Genomic DNA, 24416 nt, shown 5'->3' on the forward strand with positions numbered 1-24416 from the left:
TAGGTTTAATCGTGTCGCTGATAACGTGTGTGTGTGTGGGGGGGGAGGGGGGGGGGGGGTCGTTCGTATTTTCGATTTGTTTTCGGTTGTCTTTAGTAGTGCCTATGAAGCCTTTGTTCAGGCATACAGTCCATGCTGAGGATAGATTGCTTGCACAGGACTGAGAGAGCTTGCCAAATTTCCTTCACCTCTCCTCTCTCTGTGAATCATTGCTTTTTTTTTTTTCCCCATCTCTACTACTGTAACTGGAGCTAACGCAGGCTCAGGAAATTCACAATAAACAAAAACATTAAAACCAAAAACAAAAAACACACAGGTCAAATGAAATTCTCTCAATGTCTGAGGCACTTTTCATGGCTTAGAGATTTGGGTTTGGTAGAGGATTTCTTAAGCCCTGATGCTGATTGATTTCAGTATAAATCTCTGCAGAACGCCGCATTCCGGGCCTGTTCTCGCATACGCCCCAAACAACATCCAATCAGAGACGCTGGCCAACCAGCTCGGAGAACTTTCTTTTTAAGTAAACACACATGGTCTAATATACTGCCGGTCAGCGGCTCAACCAACCCCCCACCCCACCCCCCCACCCCGCCACGCGCTCCGGTCGGCCGTGAGCGAGCGTCGAACCGACGCGAGCGGACCCCGGCGTGGCCGACGGCCTGCCCAAGCGATGACCGAGCGACAGGCCACGGAGGGCACCGTCTCCAGTTGCTCTGACTGCCATGCATAAGACGATCGACTCATTCACATTCTCAGCTGTGCATCTATGTGTGTGATCTGCCTTCAACACAATCAAAAAAATTTGTTATAGGCCATATAAAGCCTGTGTAAAAAAAAAAAAAAAAAAAAAAAGAATAAAGAAAAAAGGAACAGGCTGTGTTCAAATTAAACTGTGTTCGGAGAGAGAGCCAGACTGGTGGGAATAAATAAATTAAAAAAAAGAAAAAAAAAAAAGAAAAAAAAAAAGAAAAACAACGAACGTCCACGGTAATTAAACACATAAACAAGGGAAAAGCTTCGCGAGTACGATTTTCAAAACACAAAGGGTTGGACTGTTCTGATCAAATCAAAGCCAACACTCAATTACCCTGCTACCAGAACACAAAAAAGTTACTAAAATAAAATCCTACAAAAAAAAAAAAAAAGAAAAGAAGAAGAAGAAGAAGAAAAAAAGAAACTATCTCTGACTTGCAGCATTTCATATGATTAGGCCAAAAGATATCTGCAAAAGAGGAAAATTAATTTTTAAAGTAGTGCAATGCCTGTAATTTCCAATGCAGTTTTAACTAATTACACAAAAAAGGAAAAAAAAAACAACTCTATCCTCTACCCCCAATACTGTCTTATAGTGACAAAACTATTGTATTACTCCCTTTGTCACTATGCAGAATACAACCTACTTATCTACATTAAACACGACAATGTCCTGTGAGAGTGAAATTCGTTGGAGGATGTATGAGGGACTATCAATTATATGTATTTTTCTATTCACACACGCAAACACATACACACACGCAAACACATACACACACACGCACACACACACACATACACACACACACACAACAGACTGAAGGAGCTCTTGGGCTTTGTTTCACATTGAGCAGAGGAGAGGATCCACGCTCTCTCACTGCTCCTAAAACACTGCTCTATGTTTGAGGACTTTAAAAAAGTAACCTCACCTAGTGAGTTCTATAACAGTACAGGCCAGTGTTGAAAGCCTCTGTGTTTGTGTGTCTGTGTGTGTGTGTGTGTGTGTGTGTATGTGTATGTGTGTGTGTGTGTATGTATGTTTCTGTACACACACGTGTGCGTACAGAAACACACATGCCTGTTGGTGTGTGTGTGTGTGTGTTTGACTGTGACTCATAAATGTCACAGACGTACCACAAATATTCATCAGTGTTTAAAAAAATGATAAGGCATCCACAAAAAAAGTGGACTCCAATACAAATGGTGGAGAATGTGTGTTTTAAAAATATCACCCTCTGAACCCAAATAAAAGAAAAAAAAAGGAAAAAAAAAAAGAAAAAGAAAGAAAATAAAAGAAAAAAATTGACATAGATAACATGATTGTCAATAAAATTCGATGAAAAGTAAAAGACTTTTCTCTTTTTTTTGTCAAAAAATGTTTGGGTGAAGGGAAGCGATCGACCCGTCAAAACTTTTTTTTTTTTTCCCCACTTCATTCTGCCTCTGCCCCCCTCTCTCTCTCTCTCTCTCTTTTTTTTTTTTTTTTTTGCTTCAACCTCTTCCAACTTTCAAACGCAGGGGGGCAATTTGCATCCCAGAGCCAGTGAAAAAAAAAAAAAAAAAAAAAAAATCATTCAATTCATTACATTAGGCTGTCTCTTCCCTGTTGATTAAGAAAATAAAGGATACTTATTTTGCATATATGAGGAAGCAGCACCTGTAGCGGAGGGAGGGAGGGGTGTTGAAGAAGGGTGTTCCAGAAAGGCGAGGGAGGCGAAATTGGGGTATGTGGGGTATTGTCTCTGCCCCCCCAAGAGTTCATTTAGGCTGCCCCCAGACATCCTCTTCTCTCTTCTTTCTTCTCTGTCCGTTTCCTCTCTTTCTCTTCATTATCATTCAAAAAAAATATCCTGAATGACTATATACACACACAGACATACTTTATATATATACACACTGCATATATATCCATTTTTTTCTTCCCTCTTGCATCTCGTTCACAATTTTTTTTTCTTAATTCCACCAAAAAAAAAAAAAAAAAAATTTTTTTTTTTTTTTGAATCTCACATCCATGTCCATGCCCCGTTTGTTTTATCCTTGGGTTGTTCAGTTCCCCAGATACCAGGACTGAAAAGAAAACAAAAACAACAACAACAACAACGATAAAAAAAACAACGTCAGTACTCAGTTCAAATGAGAAAATAACAGCAGAAATATTCTGTTATCATACCATAATACCCTAGACTACAACATGTAAACATTAACTTATCCCATTCTGGTATCATGCAAGCCAGGGTAAGAAGGCCAAATAAACCAAAGCCTTAAAATGCTCCAGTCCAGACCCAGTATTACAGACAGAAACAACTGAATTACTTGTATAAGTACATTTCCAAAACAGAAATAACTAATGAGTAATTTGAGTAAACTGTTTCTCTCTCCTTTGTTTTTTTTCTCGGTCTTAATGAGCTTACGGTCTGTCGTGATCTGTTAGCTCTCTTCGGGCGAAGGCTCGGAAAAATTGAGCTGTGTTTATACGATATAGCCAATCGTTACACGGTTCCATTACGTGACTTCAGTTCTGTACTTAAGAAACAATGCTCTCTGCTTCTAGGGGCAGAATATAAATAAGCTAAAGATAATTGATAATCATATATATACGTTGGAGGGAGAGGTCGGCGTGAGGACTTTAGACTTGGATCCGCGGTGTTAGGAGGCTGTGAGCTATAAATAATGCAAAACCACAGCTTTCTCTCGTTCCAAGCTCAGGCAAATCAGTTGTACTTTCCAAAACGTTCTGCAATCAGAGTTCTCTAATCTAATGGGCTCTAAAACACTTAGCGCCAGTCAGGGCCCAGAAATGGAATGGGGGGCTATTAAAAATAATATGGACTAAAAAAAAAAAAAAGGGCTACGTTAGCCAACGAGAGATCCCAGCAGGATCCCACCCAAACCTTTTAAAAAACATAATAGGATTTTGGCTTTTGCTCACAAACCACTGAAGTCTTTTTAAAAAATTTGACAAGGCTTATACCCCGAAACCCCCGGCTCAACATTTTCCACGAAGGTTTAAGTAATTTAACAGCGGTCCAACAGACGTCCTTAACTACACCCAACTGTATTGATTTCATAAAGCTAAATAGGGAAGAACCATTCTTACTGCTGTGCCTAATGCTATAGGGGTACAGAGAAAAAGAAACATCTGGTTGATGACTATGGTTAGAAACCTCATTTTGTGTTAGCAGACCCACATTCACATAAACAACATTCTCAATGCCATCGCTACGCTATGTAATCCACACATGCACAGCAGACAACGTTGGTCAAAACATACCATTCACGCATGAGAAGATCAGAAGTGACTGGGAAACTAGTGTTATTAAAAAGAAACTGCGTAAAAAAAAAACAAAAAAGCAAATCGAATGGAACATAGAGAAGCCAGGAGTACGGTACGGCATGGCCCATTAAACGGTACTAGGCATTAACACAGGATGCAGGACAGGTGTTCAGTTTTGTGTCAGCAAGGGAGCTGAGACAGGTGGGGGCTATGTCCTGTGAAACAGGGGGGCACTGTGTGAAAATAGGAAGACCTCTCTGGTAAGAACACGTATCGAGAAGGGAGAGTCTCAATCTAATTACCGTGAGAGCGCTGATAGAGAGGTAATCTGGCGAGACGGGCATCGACGGATGCTACACGTCTATGTCTGTGCCCAGACCGTACGCTGTGATCCTGTCATTTGGCAACTCTCTAACGTCATACCCGGCATAGCAGCTGCTCAATCCTGAAAATTCATTTTGACTCAGGGGAAAAAAAAACGACCCTCTAAGGGGCCTTCCAGAGGAATAATTACATACATAAATATATTCCTCAAGTTCTGGATCTCATCTGTACCTTATGTCATGACGTCTGCGTGCCATTCCGGTGTATTGAGATTTTTTTTTTTTGTTGAAGATAAATATACAATCCGTTTTCTCTCAAGACACCGGCCCCTTATTCAATATGTTTCCAGTTTACACGAAGGAAACCGAATCTCTGCCACAGCACAGAGTGGGATTTGAGCATGCTGAACATCTCTGTCTCTCTCCCTTTTTTTTTTTTTTTTTTCATTTGGCCTCATCTGTGGCAACCTCTGGCGTTTGGCCTAACAAACAAATATGGGATTTACCAGCAAATTCTTACCTTGCCTCAATTTAAACAGATTAAAATATTTCTCAGTACTTCTCATGTCTGCCTTAACCGAATCCAAGCTCTGTTCTTACGGTTCTGTAAGCACCGGTACGTTGAAATCTGAGTACTGTCGGTTGAAATGGAAAAAAATATTCAAAGCTGTCGATCACACGCAAGTTTACTCTCAGAGATGGAAAAACAGACATGAACACACACACACACACACAGACACGCACAAATACACACAACGACGGACATAGACACACACACACACAGAGTTTGGAAAGAGCTATTTCAAAAATACAATAAAAACCATACACATTTGGAGCGCTGACACCACTTAGTTTTTTTCCCATCCTTACAGCTCTTTGGGGACGATTACAGTGAACGAGTCAGGGCAGTAGAAACCGAACCTCCCTGGGCAATTAGGCAGACAAACAATGCTATGGCTTAACAGTTCAGGAGCTCATATTGCATACGCTAAATCAACTGAAACAAACATACGGTGACAGAAGAACCTGCAGAGACAACCGTTCAGGCCGCCGCGTGAGGCGGCTAGCTAGCATCATTGGTATCTACGGTGCAAAAAGGCTATCTTCTATGTAGCATGAGTCTTTTTTTTTTCCATTTAACGAACACGATGTCTCAACATTATCTAAATAAGTTTCCGGGAAGACAAATATGATGAGAATTCTCTCTTTTTCCATAGTCTCATAATCTTCTTTCATCTTCTCATTAGCTTGAACGGCTAATAATAGTTAGTAAGTGCAAAATGTACATTGAGGTATATTGTAATTTACATAAGACTGATTAATGAGGAATTACTGCAACGTTACATTGAAGCTCTTCTCTGCACTCCTCCTTAAGTGAGCTCTTCATCATTTTGCTGCATATCAGTGTGGTTTACTCTTTGCCAACATTTAGGAATACATAATTTGACTTTGTTGGCGTATGATAAAATGGAGTGGTTAGGATAAGAGCTGGAGTGTAATGATACTCATGGCCTGGTGCCCATCAGTTATTCCAGCACATTCTAAAGCATGCCAGCCTCTAAAAGGGCTCTATTATTTGAATATTAACCACAATTCCCAAAGGAAAATATTTTTTTTTCTTTTTTGGGGGGGTGTGGGGCGCGCACAAACACCGTTAGCTGTTCGTTGCAGTGGTTAGTTGCCTGCTCCAGCAGAAATATTTTGTTTCTTACAAATACTTTGTTTTGGGTGACAGATGGCAAAGATAAAAAAAAAATTGGTGGGGTACAGGGCCGTGTTTACATCCAAGGAGGAGGAGAGAGAAGTATTACAAGAGCTTGTGACAAATTTAGTCTCTAATTAAACTCCCTTAACAGAATCTGTAAGTGGAAAGATGAGCACATGAGCACTGTGATTTCACTTTCAAAGCAGAACAAACTGTTTATGCCTACTAAAACATGAATGCATACCCACATGCAGAGAGAGAGAGAGAGAGGAGGAGAGAGAGAAAGAGAGAGAGACGGAGAGAGAGAGAGAGTGCGAGAGAGAGCGCGAGAGAGAGAGAGAGAGAGAAAAAGAGAAAGAGTGGAAGAGAGAGAGAGAGAGAGAGAGAGAGAAAGAAAAAGAGAAAGAGTGGAAGAGAGAGAGAGAGAGAGAGAGAGAGAGAGAGGGAGGGAGGGAGGGAGAGGGAGAGAAAAGGGGGAGGGAAGATTTCAGATGCAGGTAGGCCTGAACAATCAATCCCCGCTCATACTCTATCCCGCCTCAGTTTTAAACGGTGGCTCAAGCAGGACATGCATGAATTAGCTTGGTCTGACATTACTTCTCCTCTCCTCCCTAAAAGTTCAAGTTCATCCTGCAATTACATCATGTCTGGTTTCCCCTAGCAACCAGACAGCTCTGGACGTGACCATCCCAGAGCACGCTCAGAAGGGCTCTTCTTTCTCTTCCTCCAGCTCTTGCTTGCCTTTCCCCAAACACTGCTGCAGTGTTTAAAGTCCACACATAATTCACCCCAGCAGCCACAGTCACAGAGCTGCAGAGTCCCAGGAAAGTTTACTCTACGGCAGAAAGACTTTCCCGCACTTTCCCTCGCAGACCGGATTCATCCCGCGTTACGGTAAGATGCACCAAGAGATGAAAGACAGGACAGTGCCTTGGGACTGTGTGTGTGTATATATATATATATATATATATATATATATATATATTTCATCTGTCCTGGAGCTTTTTGTCCACTGTACCACACACACACACATGCATTCACATGCACATACACACACACACTGACTCTCACGCACACACATACACACACACACGCTCAAATGTGCACACATGCACTCACACACTCTCTCTTTCTCTCTCTCTCTCTCACACACACACACACACACACACATACACATATACACACACACCATATCTAAACTCCCCTCTCTCTCTCTCTCTCTCTCTCTCTCTCACTCCTTTCTCTCTTGTTCTGTTTCTCTCCCTCTCTTTTCCTCTCTTTTCTCAGTGCTACCTACATCATCCCATGCCTGACTGAGGTGCTCCTGCTCTCTTCATGGAGCAAAGAGCACTGCAATGCAGCAGCAAGCTCCTCAGCTCTGCACTTACACACACACACACACACACAAAAAAAAAAACAACAACACTCTCCACTCTCCCAACTTGACTATGTTTGGTTGCAAACTGTTTCTAGCTTGGCAGGATATAGGGTCCAATATATTTTCTTTTAAACGATAAAACTGTCCACCTCTGGTAAGACTTGCAGCAATTCAAAAATAAATAACAGTCCAATCGACTGAAAATTAAAAATGTATGAAAAGCCTTGTCGACATACAGGACTTTTTTTTTCTGCACTGTTCATTTATAAGAGACCAAAAGTAATCGAAAGTTTTCAGTTATCCCCCAATTAACCTGCAAATCTTGGATCAATTTTGAGTGCAAACATATGCACTGCTAGCAAGTCTCCAAAAAAAATTCAGATGGTCTAAACAATAGATATCAAAAAAGACAGACCAGCCAGCCACTGACGACAACAAGGAGAATACGACCGTTGAATGACACATTTATGGCGCTAGACCGTACGCGTTCATACCGTTTTAATATACCTATGCACTGAGACAGAGCAAGGCACTGTGGGTTGCAATCTATCTTTGCCTGTCCCTCACATCCATACCCTGTTTTATTGAAAAGAGTCTAAAGAACGCTGTGAACACTGACTGTCTGCAGGAGATAGCTGCTATCCTCTGATCTATAATTGAACACAGTAGTGTGGCTTTGATATCTGTGAAACACACCACCAGCAAATTTTAGTGAACTGCAAGGTACAGAGACAACTACTAAATGTAAACTTCTAAATTTCAGCAACACATTCAAATAACAGAAGTGAAGGTTAAACAGTTTCAAATGTTGATACGTCTAGTATAAACCTTGAATTGAGGACTGTGGTTTTCTATAGGATTTCTAGGTTTCAGATACAGTGGTATTTACGGTAATGTAATCTTTACACAAAGCAGTGACATTTAGAGAAGAGGTCTGAGCTGGTATCTTGACTGAGCACAATATCCACAGTCATTTTGATTTATGGGGGACAGTGGTTAAGTTTGAGTTGGTGGTAATTAGGCTTATAATCCAGCAACAGTGGGACAAAGCCACTGCGTCTTTACATCCATACCTGAGCCTGATAGAGGCTGCCAGGGTCCCGTGGACCGATACCTACGAAGGAGCGGTTGGCAGGTGGTGTCCCTGGAGCAGAGTAAGCTGCAATATGACAGAGAAAAAAAAAAAAAAAAACAAGTGTCAAACATCTACTCGATCATCTGTTTAAGACGTTGTGACTTCTGGTTATTGAAATTGCCTTATCTAGTCAAATACTGCATTAAAACACACGTGTGCTGACATTTTTGCCATTATTCCATGTTCGAACCAGCGACTGAAATTATTTTCGTTCCCGTTTCACTCATTTTCGGGAACTTAATCAGAGATGAAATACAGGCTCGGTTTCTCACTCCCCTGTTCACTCTCCGTTCTAATTTAAAACTGTGTGAGCCACTTCGTCAGAGAGCCAAAACAGGTGAGTGAGGTTTTTGTAAAATGGCTTTAAAACACACACACACACACACACACACACACACACACACACGCACACACACACACACAAATATTTTAGGCTTTGCCAAGCTTTGAGCTGCGTGGCATCTGCCTGCTGTTCCCAGCGAGGATGTGCCGTCTGGGAGTGTTGCTCCGACAGGGAGCAGAGTCGGAATGCCAGCCGTGAGAGACAGGATGCTTGCCTGCACTTAATGGCTTGTTATGTCAGTCGAGCTCCTTGTTAATGAATACACGTCTTAATCCCTTGTAAACTGAATTAGCTGCCTGCGCGGGATAATTAAAAGGGCAGATGCTGCTCGACATTCCTTTTCTTGGGAATCCCATTCTAAACGTAACTATATACCACTTGGGATCCGCCGACTAATTTTGTGTTTAGGGAATGCAATCAGCGGGATTCGCGGCGGAATTTGAAATTCTCGTGCCGCGCAAAGTGAAGCTCTTTTACGCGTTCACCATGTCTCTTGAATCTATGAGGACATAAACATGCGTCTGATGCCTCCTCGGAGTAGCTTAAGGGTCTAATTTCTTTTGAAACTTAAGGGTCTACTTTCTTTTGAAACTTGGCAGTCCACTTAAAATGTTCTGAGTATTAAACTGCTTTTGGTCAAATCACCCTAATGTTAATCCCATATTAATAAACTACACGTCAAAATATGGTCAAGTGATCCTAACGTTACCCCAAATTAATAAACTACACATATCAAAATATGCTCAATCACCCTAATGTTATCTAATATTAATAAACTACACGTCAAAATACGGTCAAGTCACCCTTACGTTACCCCATTTTAATAAACTACACCTGTCAAAATACGGTGTGGAAAATGGCCAAATAATTCAGTTCCCAAAGCATAAACAATAACATCCACACGACCTTAATTTTTGGCTCCCTGTCGAAAAAACGCTCATCATTTTATGGGCACCAGCCCTTCCCAGAGAAGGAAGGTTATTGGCTTAGGGTGCGTGGAGGATAAGCCTATGAGGTAATGTGAAGCGATGAAGGACAGCGCGAAACTGGACGACTGATTGATTCTGTTGCAGCATTTCGGCGTTCCGTTAGCATATTGAGCTGTCCTCTGCATATCTTAATTAAATTATCATGATTAATGGTGAGAGGTGACGGAGCCGGGCTGCTACGCCTGACTGCTTTGTTGTCTAAGGCTGTAGGAAGGCTGTTTATGGACTTCCTGTTCTTGGGGAAAACACAGTGGCCTTGCCCTTCAGGGTTTTTTTTTTCTGAAACGAGCCCATTTGGGACGACCATACTGACTGCAATAAAATATGCAATCGAGTCAATCTGTGATGCTTTGCATAAACACATGTCAGCAAAAATGCTTGAAATCCACATTAATCATCCAATTAATAGTCATATCAAGATGAGCAAGACAAGTCAATTAAGAGGACCACACACACACACACACACACACACGCACACACACACACACACACACACACACGCACACACACACACACACACAAACACACACCTAATCATAAGATCAAAGAAGCAATCACAAACACAGGCATGCATTTATAATTATGCGAATTTACGATGTTGATTCCCTGTGACAATGGCTGGATGGAGACTATGAATCCAGATCATAAACTCTGAGCCAACCATAATTACACATCTTTGTCAATAATCACAGAGTCCAGTGTGGACAATGAATACATTCCGATTAGATTCAGATCATGAGATCAAACACTCAACCATGCAATCAAACATCTTGACATTACACTGTTCTACTGATTACTGAAAATACAGCGTCTAAGGACAAATGTATGATAGAGAGTGAACACTTCTTTGAGCTTTGCCTCTGAAAATGATACTATATGTTAGTAATGAACCAGCTTGGGAGTACAGTTGGCAATGAGAGAGGCAATGGGGGCGATAAGTTTCTAGTGTCTGGCATTATGGGTAGCCTGATCGGGGCAGGAGGGAGCGGACATCCCACTAGCCCACTTACTGGGTGAAGTGGGAGAACTGGCTCCTCCGTCCGTGGTGGTGGTGCTGGATTTGGAGTCAGGGGGCAGCGCCAAGCGGGGGATGCCAGGGGGCGGCGGGGGTGCCAGCATCTGAGACGAGATGTAGTGACTGGGCACCTTCACCTGACCACTGCCGTTCAGCTGAAAATGAAGGAGAGAGCAAGGATGAGCTCCTTGTTTTGACGTGTTGGGGAGGGAGGGGGGAGGGGGGGGGGGGCGGGGAGAGAGCCCTCGGGGCTCTACAGTCACGTCTACTGTACAGTCAGCATTTGCTCCAGCGCTCTCTCTCTCTCTCTCTGTCATTCTCTCTCCCTCTCTTTTTCTCTCGCTCTCTTACTTTCTCTTAAATGCTTTTATTTCTAACCAATCAGCAGTTATTTGGAAGAGAGAGAGAGAGAGAGTAGCATTCTCGGTACCGTACCGCCCGGACGCCCATCGCCCGTCCTCTTCCCCTTCGTCTGATAAACCACCCCCCCAAAACTCTCTTGCACCCCAGTCCTTCTCAACCCCACCCCCACCCTCACCCCCCAAACCCCCCGCCCCCCCCCCCCCCCCCCCCCAACACAGGACTGCACACTCACTGTCCTGCACAACAATGAATGGTGAATGAGTCAGCTACATTGTGGTCCCATGCGCCTGTCCTTTGTGGATGCCTGGCTGCAGTCGCACTGCAGTAAGGGGAATTTCAATGAGTCTGCAGAATGAGACTGAGTGCGAGTGCCGGGGGGCCAGGCTTGATAAATTTCTCTCTCTTTCTGCCGCACTGTGCCAACGTCAGCATCATCACCCAGAGAGCCGGGGATCTCCTTCAGATCCGTTCTTCTTCCTTAGCACCCTCCTTTTTGGTTTTTTTTCTTTTCTCTTTTCTTTTTTTTTGACATTTTTTTACATGGCGCCTGTAAGGATTTCTGCCCTACTCTTAGGCAAAACTTGACCCTGTAGAGACGCATCAGTCACAGAATTGGATATCCCCCCCCCTCCCCCCGACAAAATCAGAACCTTTCGAGACAAAGGCTGCGTCTTGTTTTTCGGTTCCAGCACCAGAGGCGTGTGTCAGGACACGGCAATGCCGAGAGAGAGCGCGTTTGTTCTTACTCTGGTTCAGTGCTAAACATCTCACCGCGCAGAAATGATTACGGCCGTAAGGTCCCTGAGGTAAAAAAAAAAAAAAAAAAAATCCAGGTCTAAATCTTTACGGTATGAAGATGCTGACTTTGACTTAAAAGGACCCAGTTAACCTAGTTTCATTTCAGCGAAATCTATAGAGATTCGTTTCTGCTGCAAACCCCTCGTAGGCACGCGGGTCAAAGTAAGGTCTGCTCACTGCAATGCTGGAGAAGGGAACAGGGAGAAACATTGGCCTGTGTTATAGCACACTCCTACATAGCAGTGGTTAACTGTCTCTCGCTCGGGTTACAGCGGCTATACTCAGCACTGGACAGGACGGGGGGAGAGTGTGTGTTTTCTTCTGTCACCAGTGGATTCTCACAAAGATCGCGACACACTGAAAGAGACACTTAACTCCACAAATTTAGGGAAAAAAAAAAAAAAAAAAAAAGGATTTGTTTTCTTAAGATAAAATTGATTCCAGCTCAAAATATGCTTTCCTCTCCACGTCAACATGGGGAAAATTGATTTAGAGTTTTGAGAACGTCTGGCTCACTCATTAATACACAAATAACATAACAGAATACAGCTTAAGGCCAAATGTAATTATAGACGAACATACATTGGTTCTGTACTGGAATTATGGCTGGCTCAGAACTGTGTTCTGGTCATGTTTTTAATCAGACCGAGAGGGGAAAAAAAAAAAAAAAAGAGTCGTACTAGAACGTCTGAGCAGTGCTGGGAGCAGACTTACCGGACTGGGCTGTTGACTGGACGGGTCGCAGGCCAGGGAGACCAGGTCCTTGAGCGGGTCCTGTGAGCTAAGGTGCGGGGGATAGCGGATGGCTGTGTGAGGGAAATAGGTGGAGGCCGACTGGGGAAGGATGGGGGCGGCGGGAAAGTGCAAAGACGAGGAAGGATGCGGACTCCGTGAGATACCTGGAGGTTGCCGGGGAGAGGGGGGGGAGAGAGAGAGAGAGAGAGAGAGGAGAGCAGCGTTTACAGACAGTCTCCGCCCCGACGTAAACATCTTTATTTCAGTCGCGGACGGTTAGCCTTGTGGTAAAAACGAATGCCATTCCTTCATAGCAGCTGACAGCACTTAATACGTATTATTTGACAGAAATGCGATGGATAACGAACAATAAATTCTCTCATTTAGGTTGGTGTAATAAAAAATGTAAATGTGTTGGGTGGGATTTAAGAATTAGCATCGCATTCTCCAGAGACCAGTGAAGCAACAGCTTAAAGCCTTCAGCATTCTATGGTATACACTGCCAACAACTTAATGTATCTTTACTTGCTTGACAGTCATTTTTGTGTAATATCTGCTGCCAGAGTTCTTTACAGAATGAGTTTATTAAAGGGATGCTAATTTCCATAATTGAAAGAGGCAACTATGCTATCAACGTAATGCTCTAATGCGGCGGGCATATGGCGATGCACAAACCAATTCATTTTAACAGCCACGCTAATTGTTCGAGCAGCGGTCTGTAGGCAGTGGAGAGCTGCCAGGGAACAGATTACTCCTCATTGTCCCCACAAACAATTACCTGTCAAAAAGAGTACGGCAGTCTCCCGCTCTGTTTAGTTCGATAAAACATCTAATAACACATTCACAGACAAACTGCTTTTTTTGCCTGTCTGACACTGGCTGTCTGTATCCATTTAGCAACATGCATTCCCACAGGACAAACGTCTACATTTAATGAAAATTGTCAGCCTTATCCTCTCTACAGTGATCAAGAAAGAGACCTTAGAAAGGAAAGACAGTGTGAATTTAAAGAGTTCCAGGACAAGTAAATTACTAAAATAATGGAACACAATCATTTTGTTTTATTGGCTTTGCTGTTGACAGTATGTTAGTGTGATGTGATGTGATGTAACTAGTGTCTGGTCACACTGCAGAGACTGTACGTGTTTACAACTGTGTGTGTGCGTGTGTGTGCGTGCGCACGCATGCACGTGTGTATTTGCGCGTGCGTCTGTGTTTGTGTGCGTTTTTATGTGTGTGTGTGTGTGTTTATGTGTATGTGTATGTGTGAGACCCGGGCCCTCACCGCTGTGCACTGCGATGACAGGTCTGTGGTGCTGTGTGAAGCTGCTGAGCCTAGGGGAGCTCTCCTGAGGAGACGGGCTGTCCATCTCAGTCTTCTTCACAGTGGGGGAAATCCCTGAATACACACAGAGTGGATGGGGAGGGGACTTACACTCAGCATCACTAATATTAAGCAGATACACAAACATGAACATAAACATAAACACAAAGAGGCCCCTCTAACACATGTCCCTCCAACCATCAAAACACTTTTTTTTTTTTGCTTCTATTTGTTATTTATTCTCCTGAGGATTGAGACAAATAAAACCTCAGTTCGGTCAATCTATGGATCTCTAACGTGTAGGTCTATGCAAAGAAACAGACCTACAGTTTTTGACATTAGTCTCTTTCTGTATTGTATCCGTCCTTGTCATTGAGGAGCTACATCGACTTGGTGTCTTTACTTAAAGCAGCCACTAGGTGGCACAGTGTAACGAGAGCACGCTATCCTCCCTACCAGTGCTGCAGTGCATTGCAGTGTACACATTGGATCCTAATTTCCTCATGGAACAAGAACATTGGGATTGGAAAAAGAGAATATTTCTTGGAGTGATTCACTGAGACCAGTCACTCTTGGGTCATGAATGCTCTTCTGGCGTCGATATTCAGTCTTTTGCATTTGTGTGAAAACATGCGGAGGGCTTAGAGATATTTTTTTGTTTTGTTTTTGTTTGTTTGACGTAACTGTACATCAACTCTTAAGAATGCCTTTGTTCTATTTGTGCATTATATTATGTTCACATCTTGTTCCCAATTTAAACATCTCAGAGGGTTTCAAACTGCCATGTGTGATCACGCCATTTCCGAATTACCAAACACAGAGGTGTCGGAAAAGTAGACCGATCATATTATATCACGTAACATAATGGGATTCCAACGTCTGTGATGTCATCTTAAACATTCAAGAAGCAATCCTAACTTTCAGAGACAGACAAACAGACAGTGAGAGAGAGAGAGGGAGAGAGAGAGAAAGAGAGAGAGAGAGAGAGAGAGAGAAAAGAAGAGAGGAAAAGAGAGAGAGTTCTCCCCCCTCCTTCCATGTTGTCATACTTGTGTCTATCTAAATGGCAGCTTTTCAGGAATGCAAGAGGCCAGCTGGGCTGAAGATCACTAGCAACAGATAAACATGTAGATGCTGAACTGTAATACTGGGGCAATTACGCCATTCTTTCGCACGCTTTCATTCATCAGCTCTAGACTTTCTTAGTAACACTTCTTTAAAAAAAAAAAAGAAGAAGATCTTTCTTCTTAATCAAACTCTAACGGCCTCTTATCTGATTACACAAACAAATGGCACTGAGGCAGAATGCTTGAAAACCTGAAGGACTGCATTCAAATCGAGGCTCTGCTGGGCAAGGTTGGGAAAAGGAAGTGTACTCACTCATTATGAGTATCCCAAGCTACACAACTACATGTACTGGAGAATGTGCATACAGTAGACTCCCTCTCTCTCTCTCTCTCTCTCTCACTATCTCTCTCTCTCTCTCTCTCCTCTCCCTCTCCCTTTCTCAGAGCAATCAGCCGAGGGGGTCGTTAAATAGGAACTCGTTAGGGTGTCTAGACAGGAGGAGAGGTGGGTAACAGGACGAGGGCCTCGGTTCCCCCCGAATCTCCTCAACTTTCCACACATGTTACAGCTTCCCCTCAAGGGCTGACCTGAGACCAATTTGGTCTTTTCCCTGCGAGGAGTTAACGGATGGGAGAAAAGCAGAGGCAGCTGGTCTTAGGCCAGTTAAGTGAGCGGCAGAACCACAGCCCAGAGAGCATCAAGCGAGATGGAGGTTTGGAGAGAAGAGCCATTGAACCAAGCCCCGTGGTGCTCCGTCACCGAAAAGACAACGCTTCTGCCGTTTCTATCATTAGAAGCAGGGCGGAGTTCTGTCCCGCTCCTAAACCGGCACTTAAAAGCAATTCAGAATTAAAAGCTTAAAGTTAAGGTGAACACCAGTGAGTTTGCACTGCTGTGCAAAAAGCCTTCCTCTGCAATACACGGCGATCCAGTCAAATCAAATACGACACACTGACACAAACGCACTAACCACAGGCTCCACTGTTTTACCCAGTGCCTTCACTTGCAAATGCACTTAGCGCTGAATGCTCACAAACTCAGCTGTCGTCCACAAAGTGCGCGCCGAATATTGCTAGGGCCTACTCAAAGACACACACCCCCACAGACACTCAAAAAACACCATCCCTACTGCTGAGTCTCTCACCACTGCCTGGCCTAATTTTTACCTGCTGGGTTTAAGTAGGCAGGCCAGCGGCGGCCAACGATGGAGGAAGAGGCTCTATGGTACAATAAAATGCTCCACGGCTGATAAAGTGGCTTAATTAACACGTCGGTGATGCTGTTACACTTATTGAATCGCAAAATGAACACAAAACAAAGAAACAAAAAGCGCTCTGTATGACAACGCACTCCAGGGAGGAAAGAGCGTCCTTGATGCTAGATCAGTCTACAGTTAATCATTGGACACGGATGGAACTGAAATTTGTCACTGAGATCAAACAGAGAGCAGTTTTAGCCTTTAGACTGAGAGAAGTAGTTCGTTTGCTTCGGTACCAGTGTGGGAACTGGGAGGGAAAAGAAATCCAGCAGAGACTTAAAGCCTGGGAGGACTACATCTGTGAGTACTGCCTAGAGCTACAATAGACTGTAGCACTCAGCTTTTTTTTGCAGACTTTCACGAAATTGAGAGTTCATGAATTAATGAACGCTTCGGGGCTCGGTTAAGGAAATTCAAAGCCATCAGTAACTTAACAGTCTGAGCTAAGGGTTTTTTTTTTTTTCTTTAAACTGAAACTTCAAAACATGACCCATTTGTCTTTTGGCCTTTACGACCTTTCGGATGAGACCAATGGCGGGTGTGACATTTTGATCGTGGCACTGATACTGTACGTCTTCCTCCCTTTAACCTTATTGTTTTATCAGGAAATATGAAAGCAGTGTATCATAACGTTGGTTAGCAGAGATGCTAATGCTAACCTCCTTCCATGTCTTCCTGCCAGTTTCGGGAGCTGCTAGCAGGGGAGTTGGGTGAAGTGTAGTATTCACCTCCTGGACTGGTGTCTATGTCATCCTCCATAGAGCCGGATTTGTGCCTCTTACTTCTAAGAGAAAGAGTAAAAAAAAAAAAAAAAAAACAGGAAACACATATGAATGACAGAGAATACATTAAGTGACCAGAAAAGATGTAGCATTACCGTCAGATAAAAAAATGTAAGGAGAAAACACACACACATACACGTACACGCACACGCACACACACACACACACACACACACTTTCGTACTGATGCTGAGTTGGTAAGGATCTTGGAAATCTAAGGAGAGAGCTAAGGAACTTATGATAAGAAAAAGAACTGCAAACAGACACCCTTTGTTCCAGCTTAGCCGTGCATTTACGCTGAGAAAGAAGAGGCTGAATCACTTGTGTGGCTCTGCTTGAGAGCGACTGCAGATAAATCAAAGTTTCCGCAGTCACCTGAGCTACAGGCTCTTGTTCTGTTTGGGCTCTCCTGAGCCCACGGCTGCAGTCAGAGCCGAAATCAAACGGCCCCCTTTCCTGGCGTCTCCCACTGGGCTCAGGCTAATCAACCATCGGTTTACACTGAACTCAGGCTCTGTCCTCTGTTGTCTCACTCATTAGACTGTGGCTGAGAGAGGAGTGTATGTGTGTGTGTGTTTTTTTTGTTGGTTTTTTTTTTGGTGGTAATAACAGAGTTAAGCGTAATACGGGGTAAATAAATCACACAAAGATACTGGTTAATCCACCCTCGTAAAAAACGTCTAATCTCGTTTGATTTCTGGCTCTCTTAAGAACGTCACGAGTTGAATGGAGCCGAGTGTTTCCTGTTCTTTTAAACTAAGTGTTTCCTGTTATAATCCACGTGTACGTACACAGGCATACAGATATACATATGCAGAGTTTATGGAGTCTTGTCTTTAGTCAGGAATAGCCCAAGGACACAGTGTATGATCAGAGCTAGCTGATGGATGGGCAGGGAATGTGTGTGTGTACGTGTGTGTGTGTGTGTGTCTGTCTGTGTATGTGTGTGTGTGTATACTGACCCAGAATAGGGATTTCTATATAAAAGTGTGTGTATGTGTGTATGTGTGTGTGCGTATGTGTGTGTTCTTGTTTTCAGTAAAATTTGGAGGGCATTTTACTGAAAGCATACTTTCCCACTCCTTGTAAAACCAGGGTGAAAGTTTTAGTTAGTTCCCACTAGTAAAAAAAAAATACGTATCTCGTTATAAATGATATTGTTCTTATTGGTAAAATTAAAAGTGTGAAAGTGTTGTTTGGTTAGGGGTTGGACTTATGGTTAAGTTGGTATTCTTTACTTTTTTTATAACTGAAGTCAATAGAGGGTCCCCAGAAATTTGCATACAAGAGCATACGTGTGTGTGTGTGTGTGCGCGCGCGTGTATGTGTGTGTGTGTGTGTGCGCACGCGTGCATGCGTGTGCATGCGTGTGTGTGTGTATACTGACCCGCTGGAGGAGGTGCTGGGCAGAGTTCTCCTCATGCCCACACCTGATGGGTTCAGATCGTAGGCCAGGTGCCCCTGCAGCTCCCCCAGAGAGAAGTTTGGCCCTGCCCCTGTCACCACCGGCGCTGCACACACACACACACACACACACACACACACACACACACACACACACACACGCACACAAAGACATAACAGATCAGAGAAAACAGGCACTAGCAAAACAAACACCCTTACTCTCTGAATGAAAAACACTAACATTTTGAACGTGGATGGAAACAGTGGGCACAGGGACATGCAAAATCAAGGCACGCTCAAAGCAAACTATGTTTCTGCGGAGATGTTTTTGCACTGGGAACAGCATCAGCGGCATATTCTGGGTACACTGTGAGGACTATGTGGAATTAAAGCTCGGGCCCAAGACAGGACTGCATACACACAGCTATCAATCAACAAATGCCCAGGCAGAACCCTCTCATGTTACCACTAATGTGCTCTGTGGTCGTCTCCATTAAAGCCTTCTGCAGCGGCAGCCTAACCAGAGTGGACAGGGAAGTGGCGGTGTAGCCGGGGTTCTGTCTGTAATGCACGTGTTCTGCTGTTTTGGAGCTGAGAGATTCTGAGAACAATGGCCTACTTGTTAAAACAGGTATGCCTATTAGCAAACTGATTTTGCCATTCCAAACTCCCCGGGCAATCAGTCAGTCTCTCTCTCTCTCTCTCTCTCTCTCCGACACATGAAGGAAAACAAAGGCGGGATTCACACTGCGAAGCATGAAAAGTCCCACTTATTGTTCTTACAGGAACCTTTAAGCTCATCAAACTATTCTCAGTCGAGATTTGTTCACTGCACAAATCGTGCTAAATGAAAGCTAGCAAGGTCGATACGCGAGCTGCGGTTTCGAGATTTTCAGCTCGATTTAATTTTGGAAGAAAGCAGGAGAGAGGGAGAGAGAGAAAAAAAAAATATGTATAATCCCACGAGGAATTTGATGTTCAGAGGAGCGTCTTGTGTCTGATAGGATAAATATTCCATATGAAGATTGAACAAACAAAATGAGATCTTTTAATGCTGAATATATCAGTTAAGTAAACTAATTATGAAAAAAAAGATAATCTCATGAGTAATTACCATGCGTCTGTGTATAATTATCAACAACTATGAACTTGCATGCATTTTGACTTTCATTAAATTCCTCAAAATGATGAAAAAGTGTCTAGAAGCGTCAATGGGAAATGGAGCAATAATTTTATCCTGAGCTGATTTCTTGTGAATAGAGACTTTTTGAAAAGGTTAAGTCCAGAGAATATGAACACATTTGAAATCTGTGCTGTGACCTTATGAGATGACAGCTGACAGGTGTCTGATGAATGTTTTTAAACACATTGTTTCATTTTCCATCAATCATTTTCGTTTTGACAGGGAAAACACTGAGGTTATGTGTAACAGGTGTAGTGCGAAATATTTTCCATACACACTAATCACTCATTTCCCTGTCACTTGTCATCATCAGATTGAAAGACAAAAGCAGTCTATCGGGGTTTAAAACCATGTCAACAACATCGACACAAAAATAAAAATTCATTAGAATTGACAGAAGAACAGATCAAGTTGCTTTGTCGTTAAATACTGCTAAAATCAGCTGCAGAAATCTAACAATTATCAAGCCTTGAGACACTGGGTATGAGTGAAAGTTTTGGGTGGAGGACTCAGGTGCGTGTGTGTGTGTGTGTGTGCGCGTAAGTGTGTGTGTGGGCGCGCATAAGTGTGTGTCTCTATATGAGAGTTTGTGTGGTGAATGTCCCTCTTTGTTCGAGGGTGTGCGTGTGTGTGTGTGTGTCTCTTTTCAGCTGTGATGTGAGGTCAGGTTACAGAATGGCACTGGACTCTTGCAGGTTCCATTCAAAGCTAATGCAAATGATGGGAGCGATCAGTGTACGCTATCAGTGTCCCGCTGCGTCCGTAGCTGTGTTCTGACACAATGAATAAACAATACTGCCACAGATGGAGAGATCTTGTGTGCGTTGATGAGCATTTTCTCCGTAACGGATGCAGTGAAACGAGCTTAAAATGCTATGGGAATAGCTCGAGCAGAATTCAGAGATGCACACAACACGTGGCGGCTAACAGGGTACGCTAATAACCCGACAATTTGCATAGCACATTCAGTGGACTGACATAGCTTGCCTTGAATCATAGACCATATTTGGAGACAGAGATATCTAGAGGGGATAACGGTTAGTGGGGGGGGGGGGGGGGGGGGGGGGGGGCTTTACTCTTTATGTTGTCTGAGATTAATGCTCTAAGTGGATAGGACTTTCCCCCCTCCCTCCCATAATCCTCAGGTCTGCCAGTTCACAGAGATGCTTATCACATCGCCCCCCTCCCCCCCCCACTCCTGCGCCATCCCTGAATTTTTTTTTTTTTTCCCATTGTCCATTAGCTTGTGTCTGCTGCCTGATTCGAGCTGCGATAAAAAAAAAAACAAAATCCAGCAGAAAAATGAGACTGAAGTGTAGTAACTGACAGAGAACGTTTAGCTAGCAACTGCAGCAAGGGCCTATGTTTGGTGGTTATTTTAAGTTTCTATCCACGCAAGGGGAGTCTAGGTTCTTTTTTAGCACGGTGTATGTGAATCCCCCTGTTAAAATATCAGCACTGAGACAGAAGAGTCATCGTTGAGTAATTTTCGTCATCCAAACTCTCTGGTTAATTCGATCGTGTAGCAGCAGCAGCAGCAGCAGCAGCAGCAGCAGCAGCGGAAGTCAAACATGAGTAAATTTTCATGGACATGAGTAAAAACTGAAGAAAAGCGTCTTACTTCTGGACACTTGCACCAGTTCTGTTACATTGAAAACTCCTGACGTCACGAAGCTCTCCTGAAATTCAGGCGCATCTGAAAAAGATAGAATGAGGAGAGAGAGAGAGACGGGGAGATAAAGAGATAAAGGCAGAGAGAGAGAGAGAGAGAGAGAGAGAAAACAAAGAGAGACAGTTAAGAAGAGGAGAAAAAGAGAAGGAGTGTATATTTATCCAAGGGCAGTTCAGGACATGAATGAGTGTGTAATATTGCCCTTGTTATCTGTCTCTTTTTTTTACGATTTAGAACTTTGATGTTGATAGAGTTAGAAAGAATTTCCAGTGCTCATAACTATTTCAAATATAATGATAATAATAAAAAAAAAGAATGGTTTAAAGTCTGCATATGCCCAACCAATCCGAGTTGTGAACCAGGGCACGGTGTTTGACAGCAGGGCGTTATGCCCTACGCATGATGATTTGCGTACAGTTATTAAAACACTGCAGATTGCTCGACAACATTTGGGATTAAGTGTCTCACACTTATACCAGTGTTTCACACCTACTATTACCACAGATCGTGATAAGAACATCTGCATTAAAACAGTAACAGTCTGGCTGGGAGAAAAAGACAAGTATTCTTTTGCTGAAGCGAGTGTAAGTTTGCCAAGCTGGGCTGTGTGTAGGTTGGTCTGAGTAGACAGGATGTTTGAACAGTGACTAAGAGCAGATAAAAGAGACTGCTGTCTGTTCCATCACTGTGGTTGTTCACAACACTGGGAAACCATCTTTTACTTGTTTGTTTATTTATTTTTGTATTTATTTATTTATTTTTTTAGGCACATACGGGAGCTGATTTTTATACAGGGTTCGAATTGGGGGGGGGGGGGGGGGGGGGGGGGGGTGCTGGGATTGGGGGGTCTGACCCCCCTAATTAAGGCTTGGACCCCCCCCCCCCCCCCCAAAAGAGGTAATAACAACAGTTTGGGGCAGGGGGGGGGGTCAAAACATTTATATATCCTATGCTATATAGCCCTGGAGGTTGGGACCCCCACCCCACCCCACAATTGTCATTGTATAATTCGCACTCTCTTTTTAGGTGATTTCATTCCCATGGTACTGCAGTGTTTTACGTCTGTATAAGTGAACGTTGTTAGCTCAAATGCATTGGATTACTCTTTACAATTCAGATGAAATCTTTAGGCCGAGGAGGAACTTGAATTGATGATTTATGACATTGCAATGGTTCAGCTCCATATAACATTCAGTTCACATGCACTTGATTATGATTAACAATGCAGAGGAAATCTTTCATTAAGATGTAGAACCAAAAAATGCAGAGAGGTAAAGGAAACTATGACTCACTGAACTCTCTGTTGCATTGATCACAATAACAGCACAAAATGAATGAATAAACTGATAAACAGAAAGTAAAAAAATAAATAAATAAATAAAAAAGCAATTAAGAAACCCCTGTTGCATCACTTCAGGGGGTTTACAGACCTAAATCAAATTTGCATTTGTATTGAATGTGGTAATCTAGGTGAAAGTTGGTCTAGGGTGATGTCATGTCATGTCATGCTTGGGTGGTTCAGTGGTCAATTTTTGACTGAATAAAAAAAAATTTTTTTCAGAAAAGACAGGAAGTTCCTACCCATGGTGGCTGCTCGACTGTCTTCCTGGTCTGAGCCAATAGCTGTGCGCGGACTACTGCTCTGCTCTGCTTCTGGAGAGAGAGAGAGAAAGAGAGAGAGAGAATGAGTCTTTCATTCATTCATTATGAATATATATGACAGTTACTGGGCAGACCTGTTGGGGTTTTCGCACAGAGAGTTTTTAAACTTTACATTTTCATTGCTAAGTGTGAATAAACGCAAACGTCACATAGGCTGAAATGCGGCTGATGTAAGGACAGATAACCCACGTAATCTGACATAAGAAAACATGTTTAAGCATAAATAATGGCAAAAGATGGGACTGTGTGGTGTGTTTTATGTAAATCGATTCAAGAGACTTATCCGTGCCACCCAAAACCTCAATCAACTCAACAGGGCTTTGTAAAGTTTAACATATTCCACAGGAATTAGAAACACACCATATCAAAAGTACACATAAACATTCAAATACCGCTTCTCCATTACAAAGTGCACGGCAAGCCTGACCAAAACTTTAAGCCAACTGGGTTTACTGGCAGATCAATCGCGATTGTAAATGTATTTAAGCTGCACAATAATGACACAGCAACGTGGTCGAACCATAAAAAAAAACAACTTTATTTGAGTGAATTTCAGTCTTTCTGTAGCACCTAGTAAGTGTAGATCAAATGATTCGGTAGAAAAACAAAACAAAAAAGGAGAGAAAAAAGCCAAAAAAACAAAACACAGACACACATACATACAAAGACAGATTTTTAAAAAATGCTGAATATGAGAGAGGAAAGTTTACCACAAGGACTCTGGCGAGAGTTCAAAGGGAAAATCCTAAACTCTGAGTAAGATAAATAAATGACTGCCTACCCTATCAGATAGGCTTGATTCCATTGTCAAATCAAAGCCAAGGAAACTGCTGCTTCGGTCGCATATGTTTGAGTTTAGCATTCAGTTCATTACGCCACTCGCACTCAACAGCCTTTTTTAACTCCGCCACTTAAAAAAAAAAAAAGGGGGGGGGGGGGGACAGCCACTGAGTAACACCACGGCTTTGTCTTAGTGCCTACGTCACTACAGTCTCACAATCGCAGCCCCGATAACATCTGTGATGTCATCCGTACCTCCTGACGTGATTTCTTATCTGCCTTTCTGTTCTTTTTTTTTCTTTTTTCTTTTTTTTTTTCCCTTTTTTCTCCCCTCGTGTCCAGTCATCCATTCATGTTTACGTCACCATCTGCCCTTTCTCTGCCTCCCCCTCCAAGGATGCAACTCGACCTTTTTTCGATTTTCAACTTTTTGTTGTTCAGTAAAAAAGAAAGAGAAAGAAAGAAAGAAAGA

At 42.9% G+C, this 24416-nt stretch overlaps 1 protein-coding gene across 2 annotated transcripts in view; it reads right to left on the minus strand.

Moving 5' to 3' along the window:
- Window positions 1-2744: 2744 nt before the first annotated feature.
- The window catches only part of nfic (nuclear factor I/C), a 72745-nt gene continuing 51073 nt past the window's right edge, over window positions 2745-24416 (minus strand). The window contains exons 3-11 of one of the 2 annotated variants that reach the window (XM_030783759.1): window positions 23084-23155; window positions 21452-21526; window positions 18631-18754; window positions 17121-17242; window positions 14097-14210; window positions 12791-12975; window positions 10911-11070; window positions 8507-8592; window positions 2745-2820 (exon numbers count right to left, since the gene is read on the minus strand). In XM_030783759.1, coding sequence (XP_030639619.1) covers window positions 2800-2820; window positions 8507-8592; window positions 10911-11070; window positions 12791-12975; window positions 14097-14210; window positions 17121-17242; window positions 18631-18754; window positions 21452-21526; window positions 23084-23155 — 959 coding nt within the window. In that variant the 3' untranslated portion in view covers window positions 2745-2799. Of the gene's footprint in view, window positions 2821-8506; window positions 8593-10910; window positions 11071-12790; window positions 12976-14096; window positions 14211-17120; window positions 17246-18630; window positions 18755-21451; window positions 21527-23083; window positions 23156-24416 lie in introns of both variants that reach the window. The other variant, XM_030783758.1, reaches the window with a different exon arrangement.

This window comes from Chanos chanos, chromosome 9, assembly GCF_902362185.1.
Source record: "Chanos chanos chromosome 9, fChaCha1.1, whole genome shotgun sequence".
NCBI lineage: Eukaryota > Metazoa > Chordata > Actinopteri > Gonorynchiformes > Chanidae > Chanos > Chanos chanos.